At 43.4% G+C, this 26,353-nt stretch overlaps 1 protein-coding gene across 1 annotated transcript in view; it reads right to left on the bottom strand.

Annotated features, from left to right (window-relative positions):
- Positions 1-295: 295 nt before the first annotated feature.
- The window catches only part of slc6a4a (solute carrier family 6 member 4a), a 70,081-nt gene continuing 44,023 nt past the window's right edge, over positions 296-26,353 (bottom strand). The window contains exons 9-14 of the mRNA XM_084316038.1: positions 20,380-20,492; positions 14,333-14,464; positions 13,917-14,016; positions 7,501-7,601; positions 6,277-6,444; positions 296-2,859 (exon numbers count right to left, since the gene is read on the bottom strand). Coding sequence (XP_084172164.1) covers positions 2,785-2,859; positions 6,277-6,444; positions 7,501-7,601; positions 13,917-14,016; positions 14,333-14,464; positions 20,380-20,492 — 689 coding nt within the window. The 3' untranslated portion in view covers positions 296-2,784. The remainder of the gene's footprint in view (positions 2,860-6,276; positions 6,445-7,500; positions 7,602-13,916; positions 14,017-14,332; positions 14,465-20,379; positions 20,493-26,353) is intronic.

The raw sequence follows: 26,353 nt of genomic DNA, 5'->3' as shown, positions 1-26,353 counted from the left end.
AACCTCTATGACAATATTTGTCATTTTGGTTATTTATTTAATTTAATAAACATACATTTGCATAAAGCAAACATATCTGTCCATGTTCATGTTGATAAGAGTATTAAAAAAATATATCCCTTTATCGTACATTTTGAAGAAATACAAATGTTTGTTGTTTCCTGTGTCCTATGTAAAAATTATATTATTTCTCCATCCTTCTTACAGTAGGTCCAATGATGGAAGCGGGTAACATACAGTATTAGAAGGTTTAAACTAACACACAAACAGCCCAGGAGCCATGCTTTCTTCTGTATATCTTTATTTTATTTATCTGTTCATTCATATATATTTATATATCTTTACTCTATACAGGTTTGTTTCTCAATACAATCTTTTTACCGACATACATAAATCTTACACAGGCTTGAGAGGTACGAGAGAGAGAAAGAGAGAGAGAGAGAGAGAGAGAGAGAGAGAGAGAGAGAGAGAGAGAGAGAGAGAGAGAGAGAGAGAGAGAGAGAGAGAGAGAGAGAGAGATGGGGGGGGGGGGGGGGGTGGTACATTTTTATTTCCTTCATAAGATATTTTGGCAGTTTACACAACAACAGAAGGTCACAGCACAGACACGCACGCACATGCACACACACATACATGCATGCACGCGCACACACACACACATGTTTTAAGTATACGGTATACACACATCTGACTGCATGCACGTACACACACACACAGACAGAGTAGTTTCACACCTCTACTGCTTTTGTCACATGTGCACACACACACGTGCGCGCAAGCATGCATACACACACACACACACACACACACACACACACACACACATACACACACACACACACACACACACACACACACACACACACACACACACACACACACACACACACTCGAGCACACAGGCACTAAAACACACACACTCATTCATGAAGGGAGTCGACGGGTATTCACAGAATAGAAGATTACACTGATACCAGACCGACTAGTAAATACACATGTACATTTACAGTACTCGCCATACTTTTACTCCTGCTCCTTCACACAAACACACACACATTCTTGCTAGAAAGTCAATTAAAGAGGCTGATTTTCATCCATGAGGAAACCATGATATTGAGTAGATGATGCTGTCAATGTTATTAGCTGTGATTAATATTTTGGTTTCTATCACAGATATGTATGCAGTACTTAATCCATTCATCTAATTGAAATCCCAACAGCATTAAGTCACGGTATGTGATATAAACAATTTGAGAAAAGTATGTACCGTAATGTCGGTCTAACAGCAATTCTACCTCATAAAATAAATACACACCTATTGCGAACATATTTTTATAGTAGGATGTAGAAAACGACACATGGTTGGTTGGTTCTACCTACTGTACGTGACCTACAGTACTCCTTCCATTCAACCTCACTACCACACACATACACGCACACACACACACACACACACACACACACACACACACACACACACACACACACACACACACACACACACACACACACACACACACACACACACATACACACACACACGCATACACACACACACACACACACACACACACACACACACACACACACACACACACACCAATGTAACATACTGTAGCTACTCCGGAAGTGCTTCACAGTGTAGGGAACCCATCGATTCACCTTGTTCTTCTAACACACCATCAATCAACCAAACACACACACACACGCACACACGCACACACACACACACACACACACACACACACACACACACACACACACACACACACACACACACACACACACACACACACACACACACACACACATGTCATCAGTCAACACAGAACAATGTGACAGCTAGCCTGCTGGAACACCTGGTGAAATATCAACATATATCATATATCATATATTTGGCTTCATTAAGAGAGATGTAAAAAGATATACCTGAATTGTGCTACATATCAGAATGCATACTGTAACTCATGGCATGAGGGGACATTATAAAAACAGTGAGATGTTTGCTTGAGATTGAATCTGTCAGCCATATGTAACTGAAGTCCTTGTATTAAAGGAATGTTCTATGTATGGAATATGAATGTATTAGGGCCCAGCCACATTGATCCATGGCAATACGGAGAGAGAAAACAGATGGAAGGTATTACTGTGTGATGGTTTGTTTTTAAATTAGATACCTAGATACAGTACTTGTGTGTTTGCAGAAACAACAGCTTTGCTAGGGGACAGTGACGTATCCATCAGTTCCAAAAGTTCATCTTTTGACGTAGATACAACAGATTAATGTAGCTGAGCCCTTAAGCCTACTGTACTGTATGTGAATGGAAATGAGCCATATGCCTTATTGTGTGGAGAGGGTCAACAAGTAATTTTATCCAAACGTACACCTGACATTTAATACTTCATCCACTTCTAACAACTGTACAATGTGGACAAACAGGGATCTGTGGTTCTGACCAGGCGGGGGTCCGACCGGACCTGCAAAACACAGCAGTCGATTCCTTTCAAACTGAACCAGCTGAAAAAGAAGCAAACCTTAAGTGACCTGAACTGTGCTAAACGGCACCAACCACAGCTTGGTGCCGTTTGGTATGAACTACCATCTTTGATTCATGTGTAAAAAAAGAAAAAATAGAACAATACTATGGGATAGTGTATAGTGTATGGAGAAGGCAGGTGTGCAGCAGTGGAGGAAGGTAGCCCCATTGTCCTGTAGTTGTGCAGCTGTTTAGAGGAGAGTGAGATTGTGAACTGCTGCAGACAGAGATACAGCCCCTCCCAGCCTCAGACTGCGTTGGTGATGATGACATCATGGGACCCTCCACTGCTCGGCTCTGGAGTGATGCCCTTCAACAGGCGCTGTGAGAGAGAGAGGGGGGGGGGGGGGGGGGGGGGTACATTGCAATATTACATTGACAATAATGTATAATATCGTAAATATTTTAAATGATATTATATTATTATCAATCAGAATTCAATATGAAAAGTGCACATTGTTTAATACACCCTTTTATTTCTTTTGTATTTTTCTTTGTATTTTAGTTTTACAAATGTTTAATAATATTTGATGTGTGATATTCTTTTTGTATTTCGGTTTTAGCAATATGTACAATGCATGTTAAAACGTATTGAACTGGACAAAAATATTAAAAGAGAGAGGGAGATGGGGAGGGAGAGAGAGACAGAAAGAGACAAGGTCAGACATATTGATGGATAGAAGGCAGAAAGAAAGAGAGAACAAACATTACAGATGGTATACACACACACATACACACAAAACCAAAGAGACTATTATTTTGACCTTGCTCTGCCATGTTTGTCTTTGGTCAGTAGATACTGTACCATACATGTTGCTTGTAAAATAAAATGTCACACACACACACACACCAACTTGCTGTCTGTTGACAGCATGTGTCAGTGTCATTGTGTGTAGTGGAAGCAGGGTAAACAGTACAGGACGTGAGGCATAGAGGTGATGTTTACCAGTCTGTGTACCAGCCTCTTTGATGTCTGTCTCTCTCTGTGTTGTCCTTATTAAGGACCTTTATTCTGAAATCTGGCAACATGACGTTCTACAGGTGCCATGGTGTGTGCTGCAGTCTAAAGTGTTGAGTGTGTAAGAGAGAACATGATTGTATACGTGTGGTTTATGGAGCTACATCAAGTTTCAAGTTTCTTTAATAGTTGTCATACAGAAGTACAGAATACTTTCATACAAAATGCTTCTTACTGTTACGCTCCAGAGACTGTGCTAGACAAGATAGTATCAAATAACATAGTATAGCATGTAAATTAGAAGTAGAAAATGAGGTCACAGTGTTCAGTATAGACATATGTACAATGTTCGATGCAGAATAGACGTAACTGAGTTACCATATAATATACAATACTATGCAGTGTACTAATGTACAATATTATATAGTGCAAAGCAGAAATGCAGAAATGGGATGAGGTACAATTTAGGTACAATTTACAGTAAGGTGTACGAGTTGTAGTGCAATCCTTCATCAATAAATATAAAGTGTGGGGAGTGGGTGCTACAGTGTGTTTGTTTAAAGTGAGTGTGTGCTATAAAGTGTGGGGAGTGGGTGCTACAGTGTGTTTGTTTAAAGTGAGTGTGTGCGTGTGGATGTGTGTGCTATGTGCTCATTGCACACACTCATGTAGTGTTCATTGTTCGTTAAGCAGCCTGATGGCCTGGGGATAGAAGCTTCTTCTGAGTCTTTCTGTGCTCGCCTTGAGACTCTGGTATCGCTTGCCTGACCACAGCAGTTCAAAGAGGCAGTTGTTCGGGTGGCTCGAGTCCTTAATAATTCTCTTAGCCTTCCCCTTGCACCGCTTGTTGTAAATGTTCTGGAGGGTGGGAAGCCCCCCTCCAATTGTGCGTTCGGCTGAACGTGTCACTCTTTGTAGTCTGCTTCGGTCTTGTGCAGTGCTATTCCCAAACCAGGAGGTGATGTTGCCAGTCAGGATGCTCTCTATTGTACATGAGTAGAAGTTCTTAAGGATCTTCTGACTGACTTGGAACTTCCTTAGGCGCCTGAGGAAGTAGAGGCGTTGTCGTGCCTTCTTCACAACACTGTCAATGTGTGTGGTCCATGTCAAGTCCTCGGATATGTAGGCTCCGAGGTACTTAAAGCTGTTGACTCTCTCAACCGGTGCCCCGTCGATGCTGAGGGGGCTGTAGTCCTTGACCCCCGACCTCCTGAAGTCCACAATCATCTCCTTTGTTTTGCTGACGTTCAGGGAGAGGCTGTTTTCCTGGCACCATCCCGCCAGGACCTTGACCTCTTCCAGGTAGGCCCTCTCGTCGTTGGCAGAGATCAGGCCCACCACCACTGTGTCGTCGGCAAATTTGATGATTGTGTTGCTACTCCGCTGAGCCACACAGTCGTGTGTGTACAGGGAGTAGAGGAGGGGACTCAGAACACAGCCCTGGGGGGCCCCTATGTTGAGGGTGATGGATGAGGAGGTGCAGTTGCCTGCTCTCACCACCTGGGGTCTGCCCGTCAGGAAGTCCAAGACCCACTGGCAGAGGTCATAGTTCAAGCCCAGGTCCCTGAGCTTAGCTATGAGTTTGGAGGGGACTATGGTATTGAATGCCGAGCTGTAGTCGATGAATAGCATTCTCACATAGTTCCCCTTCCTCTTGTCCAGGTGTACATGTGTGTGTGTGTGTGATCTGGGAAGGTCTGGAAGTCTTCCTAGCTGATAGCTTTTCTCTGCTAATCTCTGGTCTGCACCTCCTCTCTGCTCCTTTGATCTTTCCCCCGAGTCACCTGCTCATGGGAGGGGAGGACAGCGTGTATGCCAAACCCAGCCGCATTTCTCGGAGACGCTCTCTGATTGGCACTGACTGACGCTCTCTGATTGGCCACTTACGCGTTTGCCCAATCCGTGACAAGCTGTGTCTTTGCCCATTTCCACGTCAAACAGCCTGCAAACTATCTGGCGTTCTATTGCCATGCTCTAAGACAAACTCTAACCTTAACCAACTTCGAAAGAGTGCCTAAGCTTAACCGTTGAAAGAACTTGCCGTCACGCTCTAAGACAAACTCTAACCTTAACCAACTTCGAAGAGTGCCTAAACTTAACCAGTGTAGAAACAGGCGTCGGCCAATCAGAGAGCGTCTCCGAGAAATGCGGCTGGGTTTGGTATTCACGCGGGAGGACATGAGGAAACCAGGAGCCGGGCGGGGGGGAGGGGGAAAGGAGGAGGAGGAGTCGGGCCCACTTTGAAGGGAATGCAGGATGAGGTAATGGAGAGGAGAGGAGAGGAGAGGAGAGGAGAGGAGAGGAGAGGAGAGGAGAGGAGAGGAGAGGAGAGGAGAAGAGAGGAGAGGAGAGGAGAGGAGAGGAGAGGATAAAAGGCTCAGAGTGGTTCTGTGCAGCTCAATAGGTAGAGCAAGGCACAGACACTGCTAGGGTTAGGGGTCCAATTCCCACTGGTGCCAACCGTACTGAAACCATATGTATCTGTGGTACAGTACAAGGTGTTTTGGATAAAAGTGTCCACCAACAGTACATCATGACCTCATGTTAAGACGGCTGAGAGGAGAATATACAGGAGCAGAGCAACCAGTCAGAGAGCTCCATCTGCTGCCACAAGGTGCTTTGATGAGCACTTTAGGTGAGGGGACGAGGCGAGGGGACGAGATGAGGGGAGGAGGCGGGGGGACGAGGCGAGGGGACGAGATAAGGGGAGAAGAGAGAGAAGCGGAGAGGATTAAGAAAAAGAAGACAAAAAGAAGGAAGAGGTGGTGATGTGACACTCACCTGCTTGAAGGTGCCCTTGGTGCTGAGCATGTGGAACACCATGTAAGCGGGTACACAGATGAAGGAAGAGACGCCGATGCAGTAGCCCAGGACGGTCGTCCAGGGAGGGTAGTCGTAGCTAAACAACCGCACCTCTGGAGGGAAGGCCAGGAAGCTGATGATGATGAACTGGAGACCAGAAGAGACAAACAGTCAGCGCACAGGGACAGACGTTAGAACGGTGACTGAAGATATGAGCAAACATTCTCCATTATGGATAGTGTTTTATCCAACGGTTGCAAAAATCAACATCTACATCAGAATTCTGATCTAAGGTCCTCCAAGCAGTTCAGACCCACAACTCCTGAGTCTGACTGAAGGCTTCTCAAAAGTTCATATCTCAATGAAAGCTGTGTGTGTGTGTGTTTAGTTTCTTTATTAGTTGTCATACAGAAATACAGAATACTTTGCATGAAATGCTTCTTTCGGTTTTGCTCCTGAGAGTGTGCTAGATAATAACAAGATAGTATAAAAGTATAATATAAGTATAAAATATAAAGTCAAGAAGTCAAGTATGTAAACAAGTGTAAACAACAAACAATTTCAGTATACCTATATACAGTATGTACAGTATATACAGTGCAGGTACAGTACAATGTAGAAATGGTGAGGTATAGCTTAGCTTGTGGTGCCACCTTGTGGTGGTGTGGTGCAATGAGGTGCAATAAGGAATAAGGAATGAGAATGATGTGCAATTTCCCAATAATATAAATATAAAGTGTAAAGTGTGTTAGTGTCTAAAGTGGTAAAGTGGGTGCTACAGTGTGTTGTTTATTTAAAGTGTGTGTGTGCTGTGGATGTGTTGATGGTTTGTTATTGTTCATTGTTCATTGTTCATTGAGCATCCTGATGGCCTGGGGATAGAAGCTCCTTCTGAGTCTCTCTGTGCTTGCCATGAGACTCCGGCATCGCTTGCCTGACCGCAGCAGTTCAAAGAGGCAGTTGTTTGGGTGGCTGGAGTCTTTGATTATTCTCTTAGCCTTACCCATGCACCGCTTGTTGTAAATGTCCTGGAGAGTGGGAAGCCCACCTCTAATTGTGCGTTCGTGCCACTCTCTGTAGTCTGCTGTGTGTGTGTGTGTGTGTGTGTGTGTGTGTGTGTGTGTGTGTGTGCGTGCGTGCGTGCGTGCGTGCGTGTGTGTGTGTGTGTGTGTGTGTGTGTGTGTGTGTGTGTGTCTGTCTCACCAGTAGGAAGCAGGGGCAGATGGCCACCCAGCAGACTCTCCAGAAGCAACCCGGGTAGAAACCCAGCATCAGCTGGATATCATTACAGAAACGGTTGGTGCCTGGAACACACACACACACGCACACACACACACACACGCACGCACACACACACACACACACACACACACACACACACACACACACACACACACACACACACACACACACACACACACACACACACACACACACACACACACACACACACACACACACACACACACACACACACACACACACACACACACACACACACACACACACACACACACACACACACACACACACACACACACACACACAATCAGACATGTGGGAGCAGGGAGGTGCATGTCACTTTGTCACCAGTGGTGGTGGGTGTGTCTGTCTGGAGGTGTGGGAAGAAGGGTAATTAATATCACCTGTGTCTGGGAACCACTCAGTGTTTGTTTGTTACAGAGAGAGGGTGAGGCAGGGTGCCTATATTTCTGTTGACCGCATTACGTTACCCAGTTACCATCGAAATCCATATTACATCTGCAAGAGCATGTAACCGAAGGCTGAAATAAACACCCTTGAATTGCAGCTACGGACTCAGGCTCATTCATTGGACTCGCGTGTCGGACAGATCTCCCTGCCCAAGCCCTCTCAGCGGCTTTTTACTTGTCACTTTAAAATAGTCGCGTTACATTGTAAACAGAAAGGCTACGGATCCCATGTAGCGCTTTGCTGGATTTGCGCATAGAACGATGGACCACTCAGCCACTTTGGATGTAAACCGCGAGTAAAGGAAAACACACAACGGAATGAATGACAGTACGGCAGCGCACGGCAGCGCAACAGGTCAGTTCATTCATACTGTGTCTACGGAATGAGTGGATTGCTCGTTTACGCACATCAAGTGGTGGACGTGGATAATGGATTATTGACGCGTTTATTTCTGTTGCTCGACTACTCAGTCAATATTTGATTGCTTTCATGAATGGAAAGTAGCGAAGCTGGATGTCAACATGAGCAAATCAAATGTCTGTGAATTAAATGCTGGTTCAAATGTCGGTGAATTAAATGCTGGTTCAGATGCCCGTGGATTAAATGCTGGTTCAAATATCAGTGAATTAAATGCTGGTTCAGATGTCTGTGGATTAAATGCTGGTTCAAATGTCATTGGAGCTGATGATGCAATTGTTAAAAGACAACGGAAATTCACTGAAAAGGCCTTGGTGAATGAAATTGATAAACGTCAGACAGCCCGCCATGCAAAAGTGAATAAAATAAAGGGTGTCATCACTGCTTTGAAGGAGCTTATGGTGAATGATGATAATGCTTTACAGGTGCAAACTCAGCTGGCTATTTTGATACAGTTGCATGACGACACAATTTCACTGCATAATTCACTCATGACTTTGGTATCTCAGGAGGAGCAGCATAAACAAAATGCATGGTTTACAAGCGTCAACCAATATAACAAAGGATTTATAGAGGATGTGGAACAATGGCTCTCTGAAAATGACAGACTGGCCACAAAACATGCAACAAGGGACATGGAGACTCATGACGAGGAGTCTAAAGATCCTCCAGGCTTGGGGTTGGATGAGCTACAGCTTAACAAAATGTCCTCAGACATGGAGCAGGATGTCTTGTCTGGAAAAATGCAGGATGGAAAAATGCAGGATGGAATTCTGCCAAGTGACAGCATCTCAAATATTGGAAAAAGAGGACATGGTTCACAATCTAGGTCCTCCATGATTTCAAGCTCCTCTACTTCTTCCTGTGTCAAAGCAGAAGCCAAAATGGCTGCTCTCCTTACGCGTCAGCGGTTGCTTAAGCACAAACAAGATCTGGATCAGCAGGAGGAGGAAATAAGGAAAAGGAAAGAGCAATTTGAACTTGAAGTGGAGATAGCAGCCTCACAGGCTATGATGGATGTATTTAGAACCTCAAGAAGCAATGTGAGTGGGAACACATCTAAAAAACCTGATGATAAACGCTGTTTCCATTTGAGCAGCATGGAGAGAGGAGCCCATGCTGTTCTCAATATTGATGTGGATTCATTTGTGCCTTGTGGCCGAGGAGAAGTTGATCATATACTCACATCCAATTCTCACTCCACTAAGCCAAATGAAAGAGAAAATATTGTGGATGTTGGATCTCGAATAGTCCACCAGAGACCACCCAGGCTGCTTGGGATGGCTCCTAATATGATGACTGGTGTCTCAACACCTCAGTTTGTGGCCGGTACACATGCTCATGTGCCAATCACAGATGAAAGTAATAACTTGTTGTCCATAATGGCAAGACAAAACGAAATTACAGCTATGCTGGTGCAACAGCAGAATGTCTCATCTTTGCCAAACAGAGAGATCCAAGTGTTTGAGGGAGATCCTCTTCAGTACCATGCTTTTATGAGAACCTTTGAGTACAACATTGAAGAAAGGACAAGTGATGTAAGAGACTGTCTGCACTTCTTGGCACAGTACACCAGGGAGCAGCCACGAGAGCTAGTTAAAAGCTGTCAACAAATGCCTGCAGACAGAGGATATTACAAGGCAAAAGCTTTGTTGGAGGAACATTTTGGAAATGAGCAAAAGATTGCTGCAGCTTATTTGGACAAGGCTCTCTCTTGGCCAACGGTTAAGGTAGAGGATGTCAAAGCACTCCAAACGTATGGTCCCTTTTTGAGAGGATGTTGTAGCGCAATGGATTACATATAGTACATGTCTGAGCTCAACATGCCTGCAAACATGCTGACAGTAATACAAAAGTTACCGTACAAGCTAAGAGACAAATGGAGGACGGTGGCTTGTGATATTCAAGAGAGGCGTCATAATAGAGCTACTTTTCCTGACATTGTGGATTTCATTGAGCGCCAGGTGAAAATCATATCTGATCCTGTATTTGGTAATATACAGGATATTCCAACCACAGTGTGAAGCAATGACTGCAGCAAAAACAGCCAACAGCGTCAATACAACAGAGGAAGTAGTTTTGCAACTACAGTCACTTCTGTGGAGGGAAAGGACTATATGCAAAAGGGAGGAGGCTCACTGGATGAAAAGACCTGCCTGTGTTGTGAGGGTGAACATGTACTGGAGTTGTGCCCGCTACTAGAAAAGAGGGCACATGAGGACAAGATTGCCTTCCTGAGAGAGCACAGAATCTGTTTTGGCTGTTTGTGCAGAGGGCACATAAGTAAGGACTGCAGGAGGCGACTGTCATGTAAAGTATGTGGATACAGACATCCTAGCATGCTTCACATTTACCCGAAGGACAAGGAGGCAGAGAGAAAAAGGACAGTGGCAGCTGATACTGACACGGCAGTGGGCAGTGCTCTGATAGCGGTGCAAACTAGTGGTCTCACTGGGGCCGGTGAGCAGGACTGCAAACTCCCCATAGTGCCAGTCAAGGTCAAGTCTAAAAAGGGCCATACCATTGTGGAAACCTATGCTTTTTTGGACCAAGGAAGCTCAGGATCATTCTGCACAACAAACCTGATGGATAGACTGAATATCTCAGGAAGAGCAACTGAAATTCTCCTACATACTATGTGCCAGGAAAAGGTTGTGGGATGTTGCATTGTGTCAGACTTGGAGATAGCGGGCTTGGACAGTGGCCTCTACTATCACTTGCCAGACGTCTTCACACAGAAGAAAATGCCTGTCAGCAGGAGCAATATACCACGGCAGCAAGATTTGTGCAGATGGCCATACTTGCGTGGGGTACATCTACCTGAAATTGATGGAGACATTGAGCTTTTGATTGGCTTGAACGTACCTAGAGCTCTGGAGCCAGTAAAGGTAATTCCAAGTGAGGATGGAGGGCCGTATGCTGTTCAGACCAGGTTGGGATGGACTGTTAATGGGTCATTGTCTGGAGGGGCAGACTGTGAACAACCTAGTGTTACTGCTAACCATATCTCAGTCGTGAAATTGGATGAACTGTGGGAGCAGCAGTTTCAAATTGACTTCCCTCAGTGCAGCCATGACAAACAGCTGGGTCCATCAAGAGAGGATCGACAGTTCATGGAAATGGTTGAAAACACTGTTAAGCTTGTGGATGGTGAATACACCATTGGTTTACCTCTAAAGAACGGGATGTGTGCATGCCTGACATTGTGAAGCCTAAGACGGAGAGACAAAAGATGTATGAACAGGGAATGGAAGAGGCAAATAAAGTGAAGAGCCTTATGGAGCCTTATTCCAATCACATTCGAAAGCAACGGAAAGAGATCAAAGCTAATATGGAAGAAAACAAGATGAAGGAGAAACAATTAGAAAAAATTAAGGAACAGTTTGAAAAGGAGAAACAAGACCTAAGTAAAGGTCAAAGCACCCTGACCCTGGAACAAGCTGGAGTGGAACACGTCAAAATGGAGCTTTATCTTCAAAGGGAGACGATGCTATCCGTCTTAGAGGACATGAAGAAAGAGAGTAAAGCTATGGTTGAGGAAAAGGAAAGGCTGGACATGATCAAGTCGGAACTACAAAAGGAGTCAGACAACAACGATAATGTCCTCGGTGAGATAAGAAGAGAGGAGGACCTGAGGGAAGTGTCCGTCAGAGTTCAAAAGGATCTGCAGAACAGCATCAGCATTCCAATGAGAGAAAAACAACATCTAAAGAGAATGAAACCTGACACAGTGACAATGGAAGACATGAAGAATGAACGGAAGCAAAAGCTCATGGGGAAGAAACAACAATTTGAAAAGATCAAGAAGGAATTGGAACGAGAAAAAGAAGAATTGATAGAATGAACAGGATGACAAGTGAAGAGACACTCGAATTAGAGTTCATAAAGTCTAACACCCAGAAACAACTTGGCATAATAGAACAGGAGGAAAAGGATTTGGAAAAGGACAGGAATGCCAGAAGTGGAACAGAATCGAGCACAACTTCATGTCTGGAGACATCGCACGCATCATGGACGACTCTGCACCCTGCAACTCTTGGATCATGGGGAGAGTTGTTGAGGCTATTTGAGATAAGAGAGGACTCGTTCGACAAGTGAAGATCAAGACCAGGACAAGCTGTATGGACAGGCCTGTCACAAAGATTTATCTCCTTCAGGAGGCTGACCAGACCTGACCTGACGTGACTTGACTTTGGACATGACATTCAGTGTGGTAGTATAGATCACACTGTTTAGGCTCCGAAAGTTCTAGGATCTCTGGCCTAGGGACACGTGACATATTCAACGGCGTTGACATTGAACTTTTTTCTCATCTTCAAGAACAAAAAGACATTGGACCGTTCATCTTGATTGTGGTTTGTTTGCACGTGTTACACATTGGGTTTTTCTGCTGTAATTATTATGTAGTAATAATTAGGGGCCGGTTTGTGGGAGCAGGGAGGTGCATGTCACTTTGTCACCAGTGGTGGTGGGTGTGTCTGTCTGGAGGTCTGGGAAGAAGGGTAATTAATATCACCTGTGTCTGGGAACCACTCAGTGTTTGTTTGTTACAGAGAGAGGGTGAGGCAGGGTGCCTATATTTCTGTTGACCGCATTACGTTACCCAGTTACCATCGAAATCCATATAACATCTGCAAGAGCATGTAACCGAAGGCTGAAATAAACACCCTTGAATTGCAGCTACGGACTCAGGCTCATTCATTGGACTCGCGTGTCAGACAGATCTCCCTGCCCAAGGCCTCTCAGCGGCTTTTTACTTGTCACTTTAAAATAATCGCGTTAAAAGACACCTTGGTCTAAAAACGGCTTCTGAGCATTACACTTTGGAGAAGGTATTTTCTCTTTGAAAATTAAACAAAATTAAACAACATCTATCAAACTAATCCAAAGTATTCAATCTGGGGTTCCTTATCAGTTAAAAACAACACTCTCATGGCTTCCTCGAGTACGTTGACAGGAGACCCTCTGCCCCTTGGCTGAATATAGTAAAAGCCAGGTTAAAAGAATACTCCTTATCTCACTGTAAATCCCTTAATCTCTGCTGTAACATCAAATTAATCATAACCTGTAACAAGATTCAACAGCACATCAGCTTCTTTTAAAACAGGTAGTCAGGTGCCTCTAATGATCACTGGAGCTTTTATTTCCAATTAACTGACTAACGTTTCAATGCTGCGGTATCTTCATCAATCACAGAGGACAGTAGCATTGAAACGTTAGTCAGTACACTGGAACTTCAAAGCTTGAAATCGGGCTTATCCGTGTGCCCCAGTGATCATATCCTTGACTAATAATACAGATGCAGTCATCATGAGTCAGTATCATTGTAGCGTGTCTTTAAAATGAAAAATTTGTCAGTGCAGGATTTCATCCATTCATTTAGTTTCTCATCATAATTCTTCCGTAATTTCATTATCATCATCATCATCATCATCATCATCATCATCATCATCATCATCATCATCATCATCATCATCATAGGTATGTACCATAGAACCAGGAGACAGCGATAACTTCCAGCAGGACCACAGTGATGACCGCTGGTCCTGTTGCGTACTCCTCAAACAACTTCACTACAAATGCACCTCCCTGAGAGAAGAAGAAACAGGAGATGGTGGTGTAAGACAGGAGGAGGAGGAGGAGGAGGAGGAGGAGGAGGAGGAGGAGGAGGAGTTTATAACATTTATACATGATTACATTTCATATTACAAACAAATAATTTCATACATGCAAGTATGCAAATTAAGTGTATGGCGATGAGTAGGCCAGTGAGTGTACTGTAGCTGTGTAAATAACAAGTGAAACACATACACTGATATCAAACCTCAATGGCCCACACAAACTCAACTCTGCAGTCTGCATGTAATATGACTTCATCTTGTGTCGTAAATGCAGTGTAACTTACATATGTGAGTGTGGAGAGAGCCCCCAGGTAGCAGACACACACCAGGCCCAAGACAAACCACTCTCTTCTCTTCGCCAGGAGATGAGGGAACTCATCTAACATGGCTGTGATCACCCCCTCCAAACCTGCAAACTGCAGAGAGGAAGACAGGTAGACATAGAGGGATGGAAGAAGAGACAGTAAGAGGGGATAGACAAAGAAATATCCCCCTGCCTTAGAGAGTTTTACTAAATAATATCTTGCAGCAAACATCTATACTTGATTGATTGATTGAAAATGTTATTAACAGATTGAAGAATGGGTACAATACAGTACAGCTCAATACACACAATTGTTAAGGGGATGCAGACCAGAGAAAGACTTTTGTCTTGTTTACATCAGGGTCCCCCATTTTCAATTCATCATAACATATATGACATACATGACATACAGGTAGACAGTACTGTTATATTTAGACATTTATGACATACCAGAGTACAAAAAGAGTCTGAAAAGAGAGTATATACATTTGAGGGGGAAGAAACTGTACATTGGAGGAGGTGGGGCGGGGTGGGGGAGGAGTCGAGGACTGTACATTGGAGGGGGTTGGGTTTGGACATTTACAGGGGCCAGTTTCTAATTGCAGTCTCCCGTAGGTGCTCTTTGAGAGTGGTTTTGAAAGTGGGTAGTGATTTGCATTCCTTTACAGCTGTGGGTAGGGTGTTCCACATTGTTGTGGCATAATTTCAAAACGAGTTTAGTCCTTTGTTTGAGCCGAATCTGGGTTTGACATGATTTGTGGAGCTCCCTCTGGTGTTGTGGTCGTGGTATTCACTGACCTTTGGGAAGTATTTTGACATGTAAGATAAGATAAGATAAGATATTCCTTTATTGATCCCCTTGGGGAAATTCAGGCATCCATACATGGGTACCTGGGTGGTGTAGTGTATCTTGTAGACCAGGCCCATTGCAAGTTGCTGTACTCTGTCGTCTACTCTAAAGCCCTTCACATAGTCGAGCGCACCGTACACGGAGCAGACTCCCGCGAGCTCAAAGCTGACCCAAAGGGTACTCAAAGCAGACCCAAAGCAGAGTCCAAGTGTGAAGCTCCTATTTTCTGACGCGCGGACGTCCCCGGCGCCCACTTGGTGTCACACAAAATGCTGCTCGGGGTTTTGGTTGACATCGAACTGCATTTAATGTGACGCCGATCTGCATTTTACTCTGACCACTCGCTCCGTGCCAAGAGAGAGTAGGGCTTGATATGTTTGAATGGCTTTTCTAAATGAAGTGTGTTTTATTATCGAAATATTGGAAACGGAGATAACATACTCTTTATTTTGACATCGGATGACGACGACATGACAGAAGTTGAACAGCGTGGGGAAAATTGTGCAAACTGGCGCGAGACATGTAGGAAATTGGTCCGCAGAGGTCCGCTCGACTATGAACGCTCAAAGAGTCCAGCAGACCTCCGTGGAGTCCAGTCCGAGTACATTCCGCTCGACTATGGGAGCACCTTTAGCCATCCTAGGTTATCAAAGTGGGCAGGGGTGAGGTGGGTTCTAGGAGTAAGGTCAAGCAGTAGTCTGACCAGTTTGTTTTGTGATGTTTGTCATTTATTTTTTAGCGCCTTTGAGGTGCTTTGGTACCATGAAGTGCAAGCATAGTCGTAGTACCCTTGAATGAGTGCTCCTTCCAGAGTCTTCAGGGTATTCTTGTTTACCAGAGAGGAGATCCGGTACAAGAATCTAGTTCGTTGGTTGACTTTTTTGATTACATTGGATGCCATTTTGTCACAGGAAAGATTTGCCTCTAGGATGGAACCCAACCAGGTATGTAATTTCATCTTTCCTTGTGACAATATTGTCACCCACTTTAACTGAGAAGCCGTCGGTTTTGCTGAGTTTGTTATTTGAACCGAAGAGAATGGACTCTGTTTTCCCCAGGTGTAATGATAGTTTGTTATCAGCGAGCCAGGTGCAGATTCTGCCGAGTTCCAAGCTGAGGGTTTTTTCAATCTGTAACTTGTTCTTGCCAGAGACCAGCAGGGCTGAGTCGTTCACGAACAGGAACAAGTTGCAGTCACAAGCTGACTGTCATTTGCATAAATTAGAAACAGTAACGGTCCTAGTATGCTTCCTTATACAAAATCTAATCAAGGAGGGGTCTCATAGTGTGTTTTTATTAGGTGTTCCTTGTTATAAGAAAACATTTGAAAACCTCTGGTATGAAACACTGGATGCCAGTCCATATTGCCTCTTGAAACTGAGTGCTTAAAGAGAAAAGTTCAGATTTTTGGAATCCTTGCTACTTATTTAGCTAGTTACCAAAGATATTGTTGATCATGTACTGTACTGTATGTATGTATATGTGTTTCATTACATTTTTATACATAACAATTATTCGCCTGTTCTATTCTCCATCCATCTATCATCCATAGCAACACTATATTATCAACACATCCTGTTGGGGGGGGGGGGTCCTCTTTGAACAGCCCATCTGAGGTTTCTCTCCTCCACGCCATTTGTGATTATTTTTTCCCCTATTGCTAGGTTTTAGTGAGTCGTTCCTCATCTTCATTGGGGAACGTCTGGGAGTGTTGCATATATGGATTTTATGGTGTTTTTGTTGTGGATCTATTTTTATCCACTTTTTCTCCCATTTTCTATTTTTCTCCCATCCCAATTTCGTATCATCCAATTCAACCCTCCCCTGTCTCGAATGCTGTTTCTTGCCTCCCACAAGCCGGCTGCAATGTGGACTAAGTCTAAGTCATACATAGCACGAGTCCCCTCCGATACTCAAGGTAACAGCAGTCGCATCTTTTCACCTGCACGGCGCGATCTTTCAGCGTCAGGGGTCTGCGCTTTGGAGGGGCGCCGCCCCCATCGCTTCCTGATTCTACTGCGCAGGCGCACCAACCGACCTGTAGGAGTCGCTGTCCACAACGCCCGATCCCCACCCATCAGTTTCCCACCCCCTAATACTGCCAATGTGTATTAGTACAGACGACCAGCTAAACTGAAAGCAATGTGGAGCGCTGGGCTCGAACAGGCGAACCCAGCGTCTCCAGTATTCATGGTGAGCGCCTTGCCCACTGCACCACGTAGCCGCCCGTTGTTCTGGATCTATTGTAATGTTTCTCCATGTGATCTCGGGCTATACAAATACATTTGATTTGATTTGATTAGAGTCCTTTCTCACCACAATCCATACTATTCCTCATACTTGATCTATGCAAAAATGGGGTCAAGCTTCTGTCTGTACAAGCTGACTGAAGCTAACTGAAACCTACTTTGTGTGCACTGCGGAACAGATTTCAGTTGTCTTCAGTTAGCTTGTACAGACAGGAACCTGACCCCCTTGACTTTGCCTGAGCGAGACAACAATCCATTTAAGGACCATTGTAAAAGTGTAATATGGACAGTTTGAATTTCAAATAACTTGTTTGTTTCTAACTTCAAGTACGACTACGTGACATTTACTTTTTCATTACTTCTTCAAACTGGGTGTTATTACAGTTTATTTTTGAAGTGACACAAAATGTAGGATTTGTTTAGCTGTGGGACTGGCAGGTGTGTGTGATTAGCCCCATCCTTTATGAAAGACTGCATCGGTTGGCACGGGATGGCAGCATGGCTGGGTGGAGAACACTTGGTTGTGGAAACACCCCCACATTGGAATATGATCCCTTTCTTTTGATGTTCGCAGGAGATCTATGTAAACCATATTCAGTGTCAGGAAGCAGATCTCAACCCAGAAAAAGATCAAACAATATCATTCATAATCAAAGAATGGAGTAACATCTCTCAGATAGACTTCCAAATGCTAGTAGATTCTATGCCATCTGGTGTAAAGCACGGAAGGTTGCCTCTTGTGACTTAGTGCTTCAAGGACCATATTGATCTAAATTAGTTTTAGCAGCAAAGTTTCAGCACACATATTTTCCATTATCCCTGGCCATGTTCCCGAGCATTGATTTTTAAATGTTTGCTTTGTTTACTTTTTATTTTATTTTGATTGATATTAAAAATTTCTATTTTGTTTTTAATGCATAGCTACATTATGGCAATAAACCATTATATAGTTGTTGTTTCTTATAGAAAAGCTGGTGGCAGGGGTGGGTGCGTATCTTTTTAAGAAAGACCGTCTCTTCTTACTGGACCGGGTGAAGAATTGAACACTCAGTTGAGGAAACACCCTTTTTCTTTTGATGTCCACAGAAGATCTATATAAACCATATGCCATACAGTGGGCAGCGTCAGTAACCAGACCTCAACACTTAACAGAGACAGCATGTCCTTTCACATATGCAAAAGATCAAACAATAGCACTGATTTCCAAAGAACGGTCTAACATCCCTCTGACAGAGATCCAGATGCTTGTAGATTCAACGCCATTTCATGGTCTACATGGTTTTCGTGTTCGTTTAAACAGCTTGATGACTGGCAGTCCCCTCTGGGGTTCCAGAGTGCTCTTGACGTTTCCATTCTAGTTCAGACCAGTGTGAGAACTCAACTCAACATTTTATGGATTCACAAAGTCAGCGCTCCATTCATTGTCTGTTGAGCAACACCAGATTTTATATCCAGGCGACATCCTAAAAGTTTCTCTTTGATTTCTAGCTTTGATGCAGATTCAGACATTGTGTATCCTGGGACACAGGAATAACATAAAGCCATTCTTAAAATTGGTGTCGTCCCCCTTTGATGGATTTTCTTTATATTCTAGAAACTCTGAAACTTGCAGGTATTTACAAGATAGACACAACGCTAATCTTCACAAAATGAGCGAGCTATTGAAAGTACGGTAAATCGTACATACATTATGCCACACGTGATTGTAGTGGCAATGCAAGGGTTGTTAACTGAGGAGGGAAGGTCCCAGATTATATTGGAATTGGTTGGATCTCTCTAAAATAAAAAATAAACAAGTTACTGGAAATTGAACCCGGCTATGTTGTGCTTTTACGACACATGCTCTTTTACACTTACAACTAGACGATTTTGCATGTGTGCGGAACGTGTTCCGTAAAGAACGGTGATCGGATGTGCTCCATTGAGCTCCTGACCCACTAATGTGGTCACAGCCTCAACCGTTCACATGGTCCGAGGTCCCCTGCCTCGACCACAAGGCCTTTAATAATGTGCCTGTTACTGCAACAAGGTGGAATGTCACAACGTCGTCCAAAACAAATCCATGTACGGCAAAAGGATTTGCTGCAATATCCTCAGCCATATAAAACAGGAGCGTAGCAACACCTGCACAGATTCCCACTGATTATCACGGTACGATAAGAGCCCTGCAGTCTCTCCAGCTGGCCGGCTACCACACACTTATGAAGACAAGATCACAACACAATGCTGATATGGCCAGGAGCCCTGTCATTGTGGGCCTGTTGACAGGACTCCTAAATGGAGCACTGAGATCAGATTAGACCAGACACCTTTATGAAGCCCTGCTTTAGAGCTAAGATAAATATGTAGATAGCTATGGAGCCATCGTGTTGAAGACGTGAGCAAACAAGGGAGGGAGATTGGGCAATGCTAGCCACGGGAGAAAGCAACAGGGGGCAGTGGTTTGTGGAAGAAAATGCAGGTTTACAGTATGTGGACAATTCAAAGCACAGGACTTTAATAGAGATGTGTTGCCCACACCTCAGTAATGCATGCATTACATAAGGCCTAGGCTGACATTAATATTCTTGATACTCACTAAGAAAAAAAGTAAAGTCCTAAATAGAATAAGTCTCAGTATCCCTGCTAATATCAGGTTACTTTATATGAGTTTATCCCAGCTACTGTAAACAGGACATGGTGTTTACATATACCAACTCATAGACGGACTATCCTGAGTGATAATTCATAGACATAGACGGACTGTCCTGTATGATAACTCATAGACGGACTGTCCTGTATGATAACTCATAGACGGACTATCCTGTATGATAACTCATAGACGGACTATCCTGAATGATAACAGAATAGCAATGTGCATGTAACTGCACCCATTGGTTAATGGGAGTTGGTGTCCATAAAGTGAGGGGTAGTAATGGTTGAACTGACCGTACTGTCCAGTCCCAACATGATGATCATGAGGAAGAAGATGATAGCGAAGAAGGTGGAAGCGGGCATGTTGGCTATGGCCTCGGCATAGATGATGAACAGTAGACTGGGACCTGTGGAGAGCGAGAGGTGGACAACCACAGAGTGACCAATCAGGCTGGGGCAAGGTGCCAACTTTGAAGGATCACTCAAGTCTGTGTGTGTGACTTGTTGACAGGCAGATCTTTTAATTAAAATGTGGTTGGGAAGTATTGTTGTGTGAATAACTGCCCCAGAAAATATCACGACCATCGTGGGAGAAAAACCTCAAGCCTTTCTTTTACTACCTTCCAGACTTCATTTTGTATGTTTTGTATGTTTTAGTGATTTCTCTATGGAATAGAATAGAAATGGTCCTTGAAAGATAGGATCTATAACAACAACCCATAGCAACCTTACAACCCTATCAATCCATTAAAATAATAGTTTTTTTTTATCAAATCTTTTATTATTTTCCTTTTTTCAAAACAAACAAAACACAATACAATAATACAATAATACATAAGACATCACAGGACAATACTTCAATAATATTAATTACAATAACATTAACAAAAATAATAATAAATACAAAATACAGAGTAAAAATAAAAACAACAACAACACCACCAAAGACATTAGACATTTTCTCCCCCCCAATTAATCATTGTGAGTTTCTCAGGTTCCTTCCACCTCATGGCTATCAGCTTCTTGACTGCAGTAACGCCCGCCAGAATGATTCTCTTTTGTTGTATGCAGGCCTGGACTGGCCATATGGCATACCGGGCATTTGCCCGATGGGCCGACGCATCTTTGGGCCGTTATGATTTGATTAAAAAAAAGAATATATATATATTTTTAATAAATTTATTTATTTTATTTTATTTTTTAAGTTTGGTGAACGACCGGCCCATTACTAGGCTGGGACAGCGGCCCATTGGTACTGACTGACACTGGGCTGGCCCAATCACATCTCTTACTAAGCACCCCCCCACCAGTCGTGCAGGTACATGACTGATAGGGGGGCTGGTACATGACTGAGATGGGGCTGTGGTACATGACTGAGAGGGGGCTGTCGTACATGACTGAGAGGGGGCTGTGGTACATGACTGAGAGGGGGCTGGTACATGACTGAGAGTGGGCTGGTATATGACTGAGAGGGGGCTGGTACATGACTGAGAGGGGGCTGGTACACAGGACTGAGAGGGGGCTGGTATACATGACTGAGACGAGGCTGGTACATGAGTGAGAGGGGGCTGGCTGGTACATGACTGAGAGGGGGCTGGCTGGTACACGACTGAGAGGGGGCTGGTACCATGTATTGGTACTGGCTGACACTGGGCTGGCCCAATCACATCTCTTACTAAGCACCCCCCCCCCCCGCCAGTCGTGTGGTACATGACTGAGAGGGGGGCTGGTACATGACTGAGATGGGGCTGTGGTACATGACTGAGAGGGGGGCTGGTACATAACTGAGAGGGGGCTGGTACATAACTGAGAGGGGGGGCTGGTACATAACTGAGAGGGGGCTGGTACATGACTGAGAGGGGGGGCTGGTACATGACTGAGCGGGGGCTGTGGTACATGACTGATAGGGGGCTATGGTACATGACTGAGAGGGGGCTGGTACATGACTGAGAGGGGGCTGTAGTACATGACTGAGATGGGGCTGTGGTACATGACTGAGATGGGGCTGTGGTACATGACTGAGAGAGGGCTGTGGTACATGACTGAGAAGGGGCTGTGGTACATGACTGAGAGGGGGCTGTGGTACATGACTGAGAGGGGGCTGTGGTACATGACTGAGAGGGGGCTGTGGTACATGACTGAGGGGGCTGGTACATGACTGAGAGGGGGGCTGGTACCTGTACATGACTGAGAGAGGGCTGGTACATGACTGAGATGGGGCTGTGGTACATGACTAAGAGGGGGCTGGTAGATGACTGAGAAGGGGCTGGTACCATGTATTGTGCACCATTGTAGGTCAAACCATTAAAAAGTTAATTTCCACGGCAGCCATTTTGGATTTTGGTCTTTCACAAATTTTTTCCGCCTTTTTAAAAAATACACCCCGGCTAAATTTGTTTATTAACCCTCCTAGATGACAAATCCATTGAGAAACGAAGTGCCACAGATGACCCAACTACTAGGTCCATATCGTATCATCATAATATTATTAAAAAAATCATTAGGATAAGGGTTCCCTTGATAAAGATGCATGAAAAGGCTGTATAATATACAACACCTGTAGCTCAACTGCAAAAACTGCTTTTTTGATTTGATTAGATTTGTATTTGGAAATAAAAAACACATCATAAAAACAAATTATCTTGACCAATTTGTATTCCTGAGAATATCACCAAAACGCATTCATTAAAACACTTATTTCCAAGGTGGTCCTCGATGGAAGACATAAAAACACAGCACATACTGTATAGCCTACTCAACTGCTAATTTTTTCAGCCAAGTATGGTAATAAAGTAACTATTAGGATATATATGGTATGGATTATTTACTCTTATAACTTATTACTATCTGTGGTAGCTCTAGTCTCCACCTACACAAATTGTTTTTGTGCTGTCCATTGATCATGCACCTTCACGTGGTAGGCACATTAACTGTAGGTCAAACTCCCCAAACAAACAAGCACACCATTGATTTAATTGCCATATAAATCACATACAAAGATCTAACTATTACTCCTCTCTGAACATGAATATAAAACAAGAAGGTGATCTATTAACTGTGTAAACCTTATGCAATATTCATCATTGATATTTGAATACTTGAAATCTGTATGAACTGAGTAGTTAGTATCAAATGAAATAAGATGGAACAGCTCCATGCTTTCATTGAATAAACAACTATTTGTTCATTACCAGTATGGTATTGTTTAAATTGTACAGCTTTTTGCACATATTTGTCAGGGAATTCCAACAATTCTGGACCTGCATGTACCAGTTAATTGTAATCATCTCTCTCTCCTTATGTCTAGTCAAGCCAGGTTGTGGGGGAGAGAGACAGGGATGAACAGGCTATAGACTACTTTGCCCATCCTGAGCCTGCTATGATGCAGATGTTTTTACATCACCACCCAAAACAAGATTCAGCCAAGAGTGAGTGAGTACACTGGTCCACTTGTCCATGGCACTTACTACCCAGCTTTGTAGTGGTTTGGGGGAATAGTACAGTAGGTACGCATATTTAAGGGGGCCGCAAGGATGGTGTACTGATGGGTGGTGTTTGACCGATTATGGTGGGCCGGTCTGGGCCAAAAATGCCAGGGCCGATTTTTGGTCCCAGTCCAGCCCTGGTTGTATGGATGCTGGTAGTAATGATATATCGTTTAGAAGTAGTGTTGCTGCCTTAAGTGGGATTGTTAGGTTACATATGTTTGAAAGTTTGATTTGATTTGATTTTATCTTTATTTATCTCGAACATTTTCAACCATAAACACACACATTTGTAATAACAAACAAAAACAAAATAAAAAAACAAACTAAATAAAATACAAATAAAATAGTTTCGTTTAGTTGTTATTGATTTCCAAAAAATTGCTACTGGTGAACAATCCCAAAACATGTGCATATAAGTGCCAGTGGCCCTCAGAGAGCACAAAGTACACAGAGAGTCGGTCACCAGTCCCATAGCAAACAGCTTCCTAGGTGTGAGATACATCCTATGAATATAATTCAAATGTATTTGTTGATGATTAGGGTTGCGGGAGGCCATACAAATGATATCTTAAAGGGATATTTTACTTTAGTAGAACTTGTCAAAAACCAGCAGTTATGCCGGGGACACACAGGATGCCAAAGAGCCCCGAAGCTCTGGGAAGAGCAGCCAGTTTCCGTTTGGCGCCCATGTTAATCGGCTCCCATGTTAATCGGCTCGCAATCTTCAGCAATAGTTTCAGTGTACGGTCTATTTTCTCCATGAGCTGTGAGCGCATCTACATGTAATTGGAGCAGAGGAGCAGAATCTCGATCCCATTTCAGACCACATCTGTTGTTGGATGTGAATCCCACAGGTGTCTGTAATGGTTGAATTTGAGGAGATACCCAGCAGTGGAGAAAGTGAAACATGTGAACAAACCTTTTCTAAACAAATGCGAGGCAGGACTTCAGAAGACATACGTTTATGAAATGGCAGACTGTTTTGCTTTTGCTCGTACTGTCACAATAGCTTCATAATTTTAACATTTAGGGAGGAAGGAAATAGTAAGCTAGCGACCACTGCTGTCCCTATCATCAGCTGTCAACAACCACCATTCCTCCCTCCCAGGTGTCAGTATCCTCATTCACTTCCACAAGGACCATGTCTAATTATCATACATCTGAAATATAAACAAACTATACAGCAATATGATTCTGTGTAATATATGTTTCTGTGTAAAAGGTAGTTATTTTTTTTAGATCAGTAAACAAACTATTTATTGCGGTGCAACTTTTGGCAGAATGTTTAGAATCTTTCTTCTAGCAAGGCAGCATGTAACCATGGATGACCACTCCCTAAACATTCCATGCAAGGCACATACAAAGCCTACAATAAACTGACCATATCTGGTTTTATTTTTCAAAGGTAATACATTAAATGCCTAAATGAACATGTACCTTTGACTCCGAAGTGTCTGTTTTATTGAAATCTTCACAGCAGTAACTTTTTTATATTTCAGAAATGTGATATTTATACATGGTCCTCAAAATGATGGTCCTTAATGAATGAGGAGTCTGACACCTGTGAAGAATGGTGGCGTTGACAGTGGACAGCAGTGGTTATTAGATTACTTGTAGATGCACTTACATAAATGTAAGACACTTGACAAGTTATATTCGTCTCCAACCTTTGTCAATCAAGTTGTAGCTACGTGTTTTTTATTTTTATTTATTTATTTTATTTTTATTTTTTTATTGATCTTTTTCCCCCTCCTTTTTCCTCCGATTTTCTCCCATCCCAATGTTAGTCGTTATGCCAATTCCCAATCCCCTTCCTGGTCGCTGCGCACTTACCCCCCACAGTCGGTCTGGGAGAGTGGAGGCTATCATGTGCTTCCTCCGACACACGTCTAGCCAATCAACCGCTTCTTTTCACCTGGCAGCGCGGACTCTCACTGAGAGGGCGTAGCGTGTGGAAGGATCACACTATCCCACTTAGATCCTATCCGCGCTTAGCAGGCGCCCCGACCGAACTGTAGGAGTCGCTGTTTACAACGACCCGGACCCACCCCGCCAGCTTCTCCCACCCTCTAATACTGCCAATTGTATTAGTGTGAACGGCCAGCCAAGCTGGTGACAACCCCGGAGCTGTGAGCTGGATTCGAACAGGCGAATCCAGCGTCTCTGGGGTTGGTGACGAACGCAATCTCCGCTACGCCACCTGACCGCTGTAGCTACGTGTTTTAATTGATTTGTTATCCTTGCTTTTTGCCTCATCTTGTTGTCTCTTTGTTGTGATTTTATATGCTTTTTTTGGTTGCTCATTTCTGTATGTACACTCGACGTGAAACCTCAGTTGCCTTTCGAGTTCAAATAAAGGTTTGAAATGAAAAAATGAAATGAGTTATATTATAAGTGAAATGTCCCTTTAATACCTTGATTTTGTATTTTGTATTTTTGTTTTTAAATCCTATTTTTATTGTCTTTACTTGACTCATCACTGCCATTTTGCAACTGCCATTTTGAATCCCTCCTAGTAACATTCAGTTGCATTCAAGTTAGTATAAGATAATGGAAGTAACCCATTATAACTAAACAAAGAGACACAATGAAAAACTATTTAACATTTTTAAATGAGTAATGTTTTCAAACCTCATCACGTGACTAAATAAGATTGTAAGACACCTTTATTGTGTACTTGTATGTGATGTATAACCTTTACAATGTGTATAGGGAGTGACTGTACAACTGTAAGTATGTAGGCTGGTCAGACCACTTGTAAATTAACTTATGGTCATGAG

This window comes from Notolepis coatsorum (genome assembly GCF_963971535.1).
Source record: "Notolepis coatsorum genome assembly, chromosome: 1".
Lineage (NCBI taxonomy): Eukaryota > Metazoa > Chordata > Actinopteri > Aulopiformes > Paralepididae > Notolepis > Notolepis coatsorum.
The sequence above is the reverse complement of the archived record's forward strand: the minus strand, read 5'-3'. Positions and strand labels throughout refer to the sequence as shown.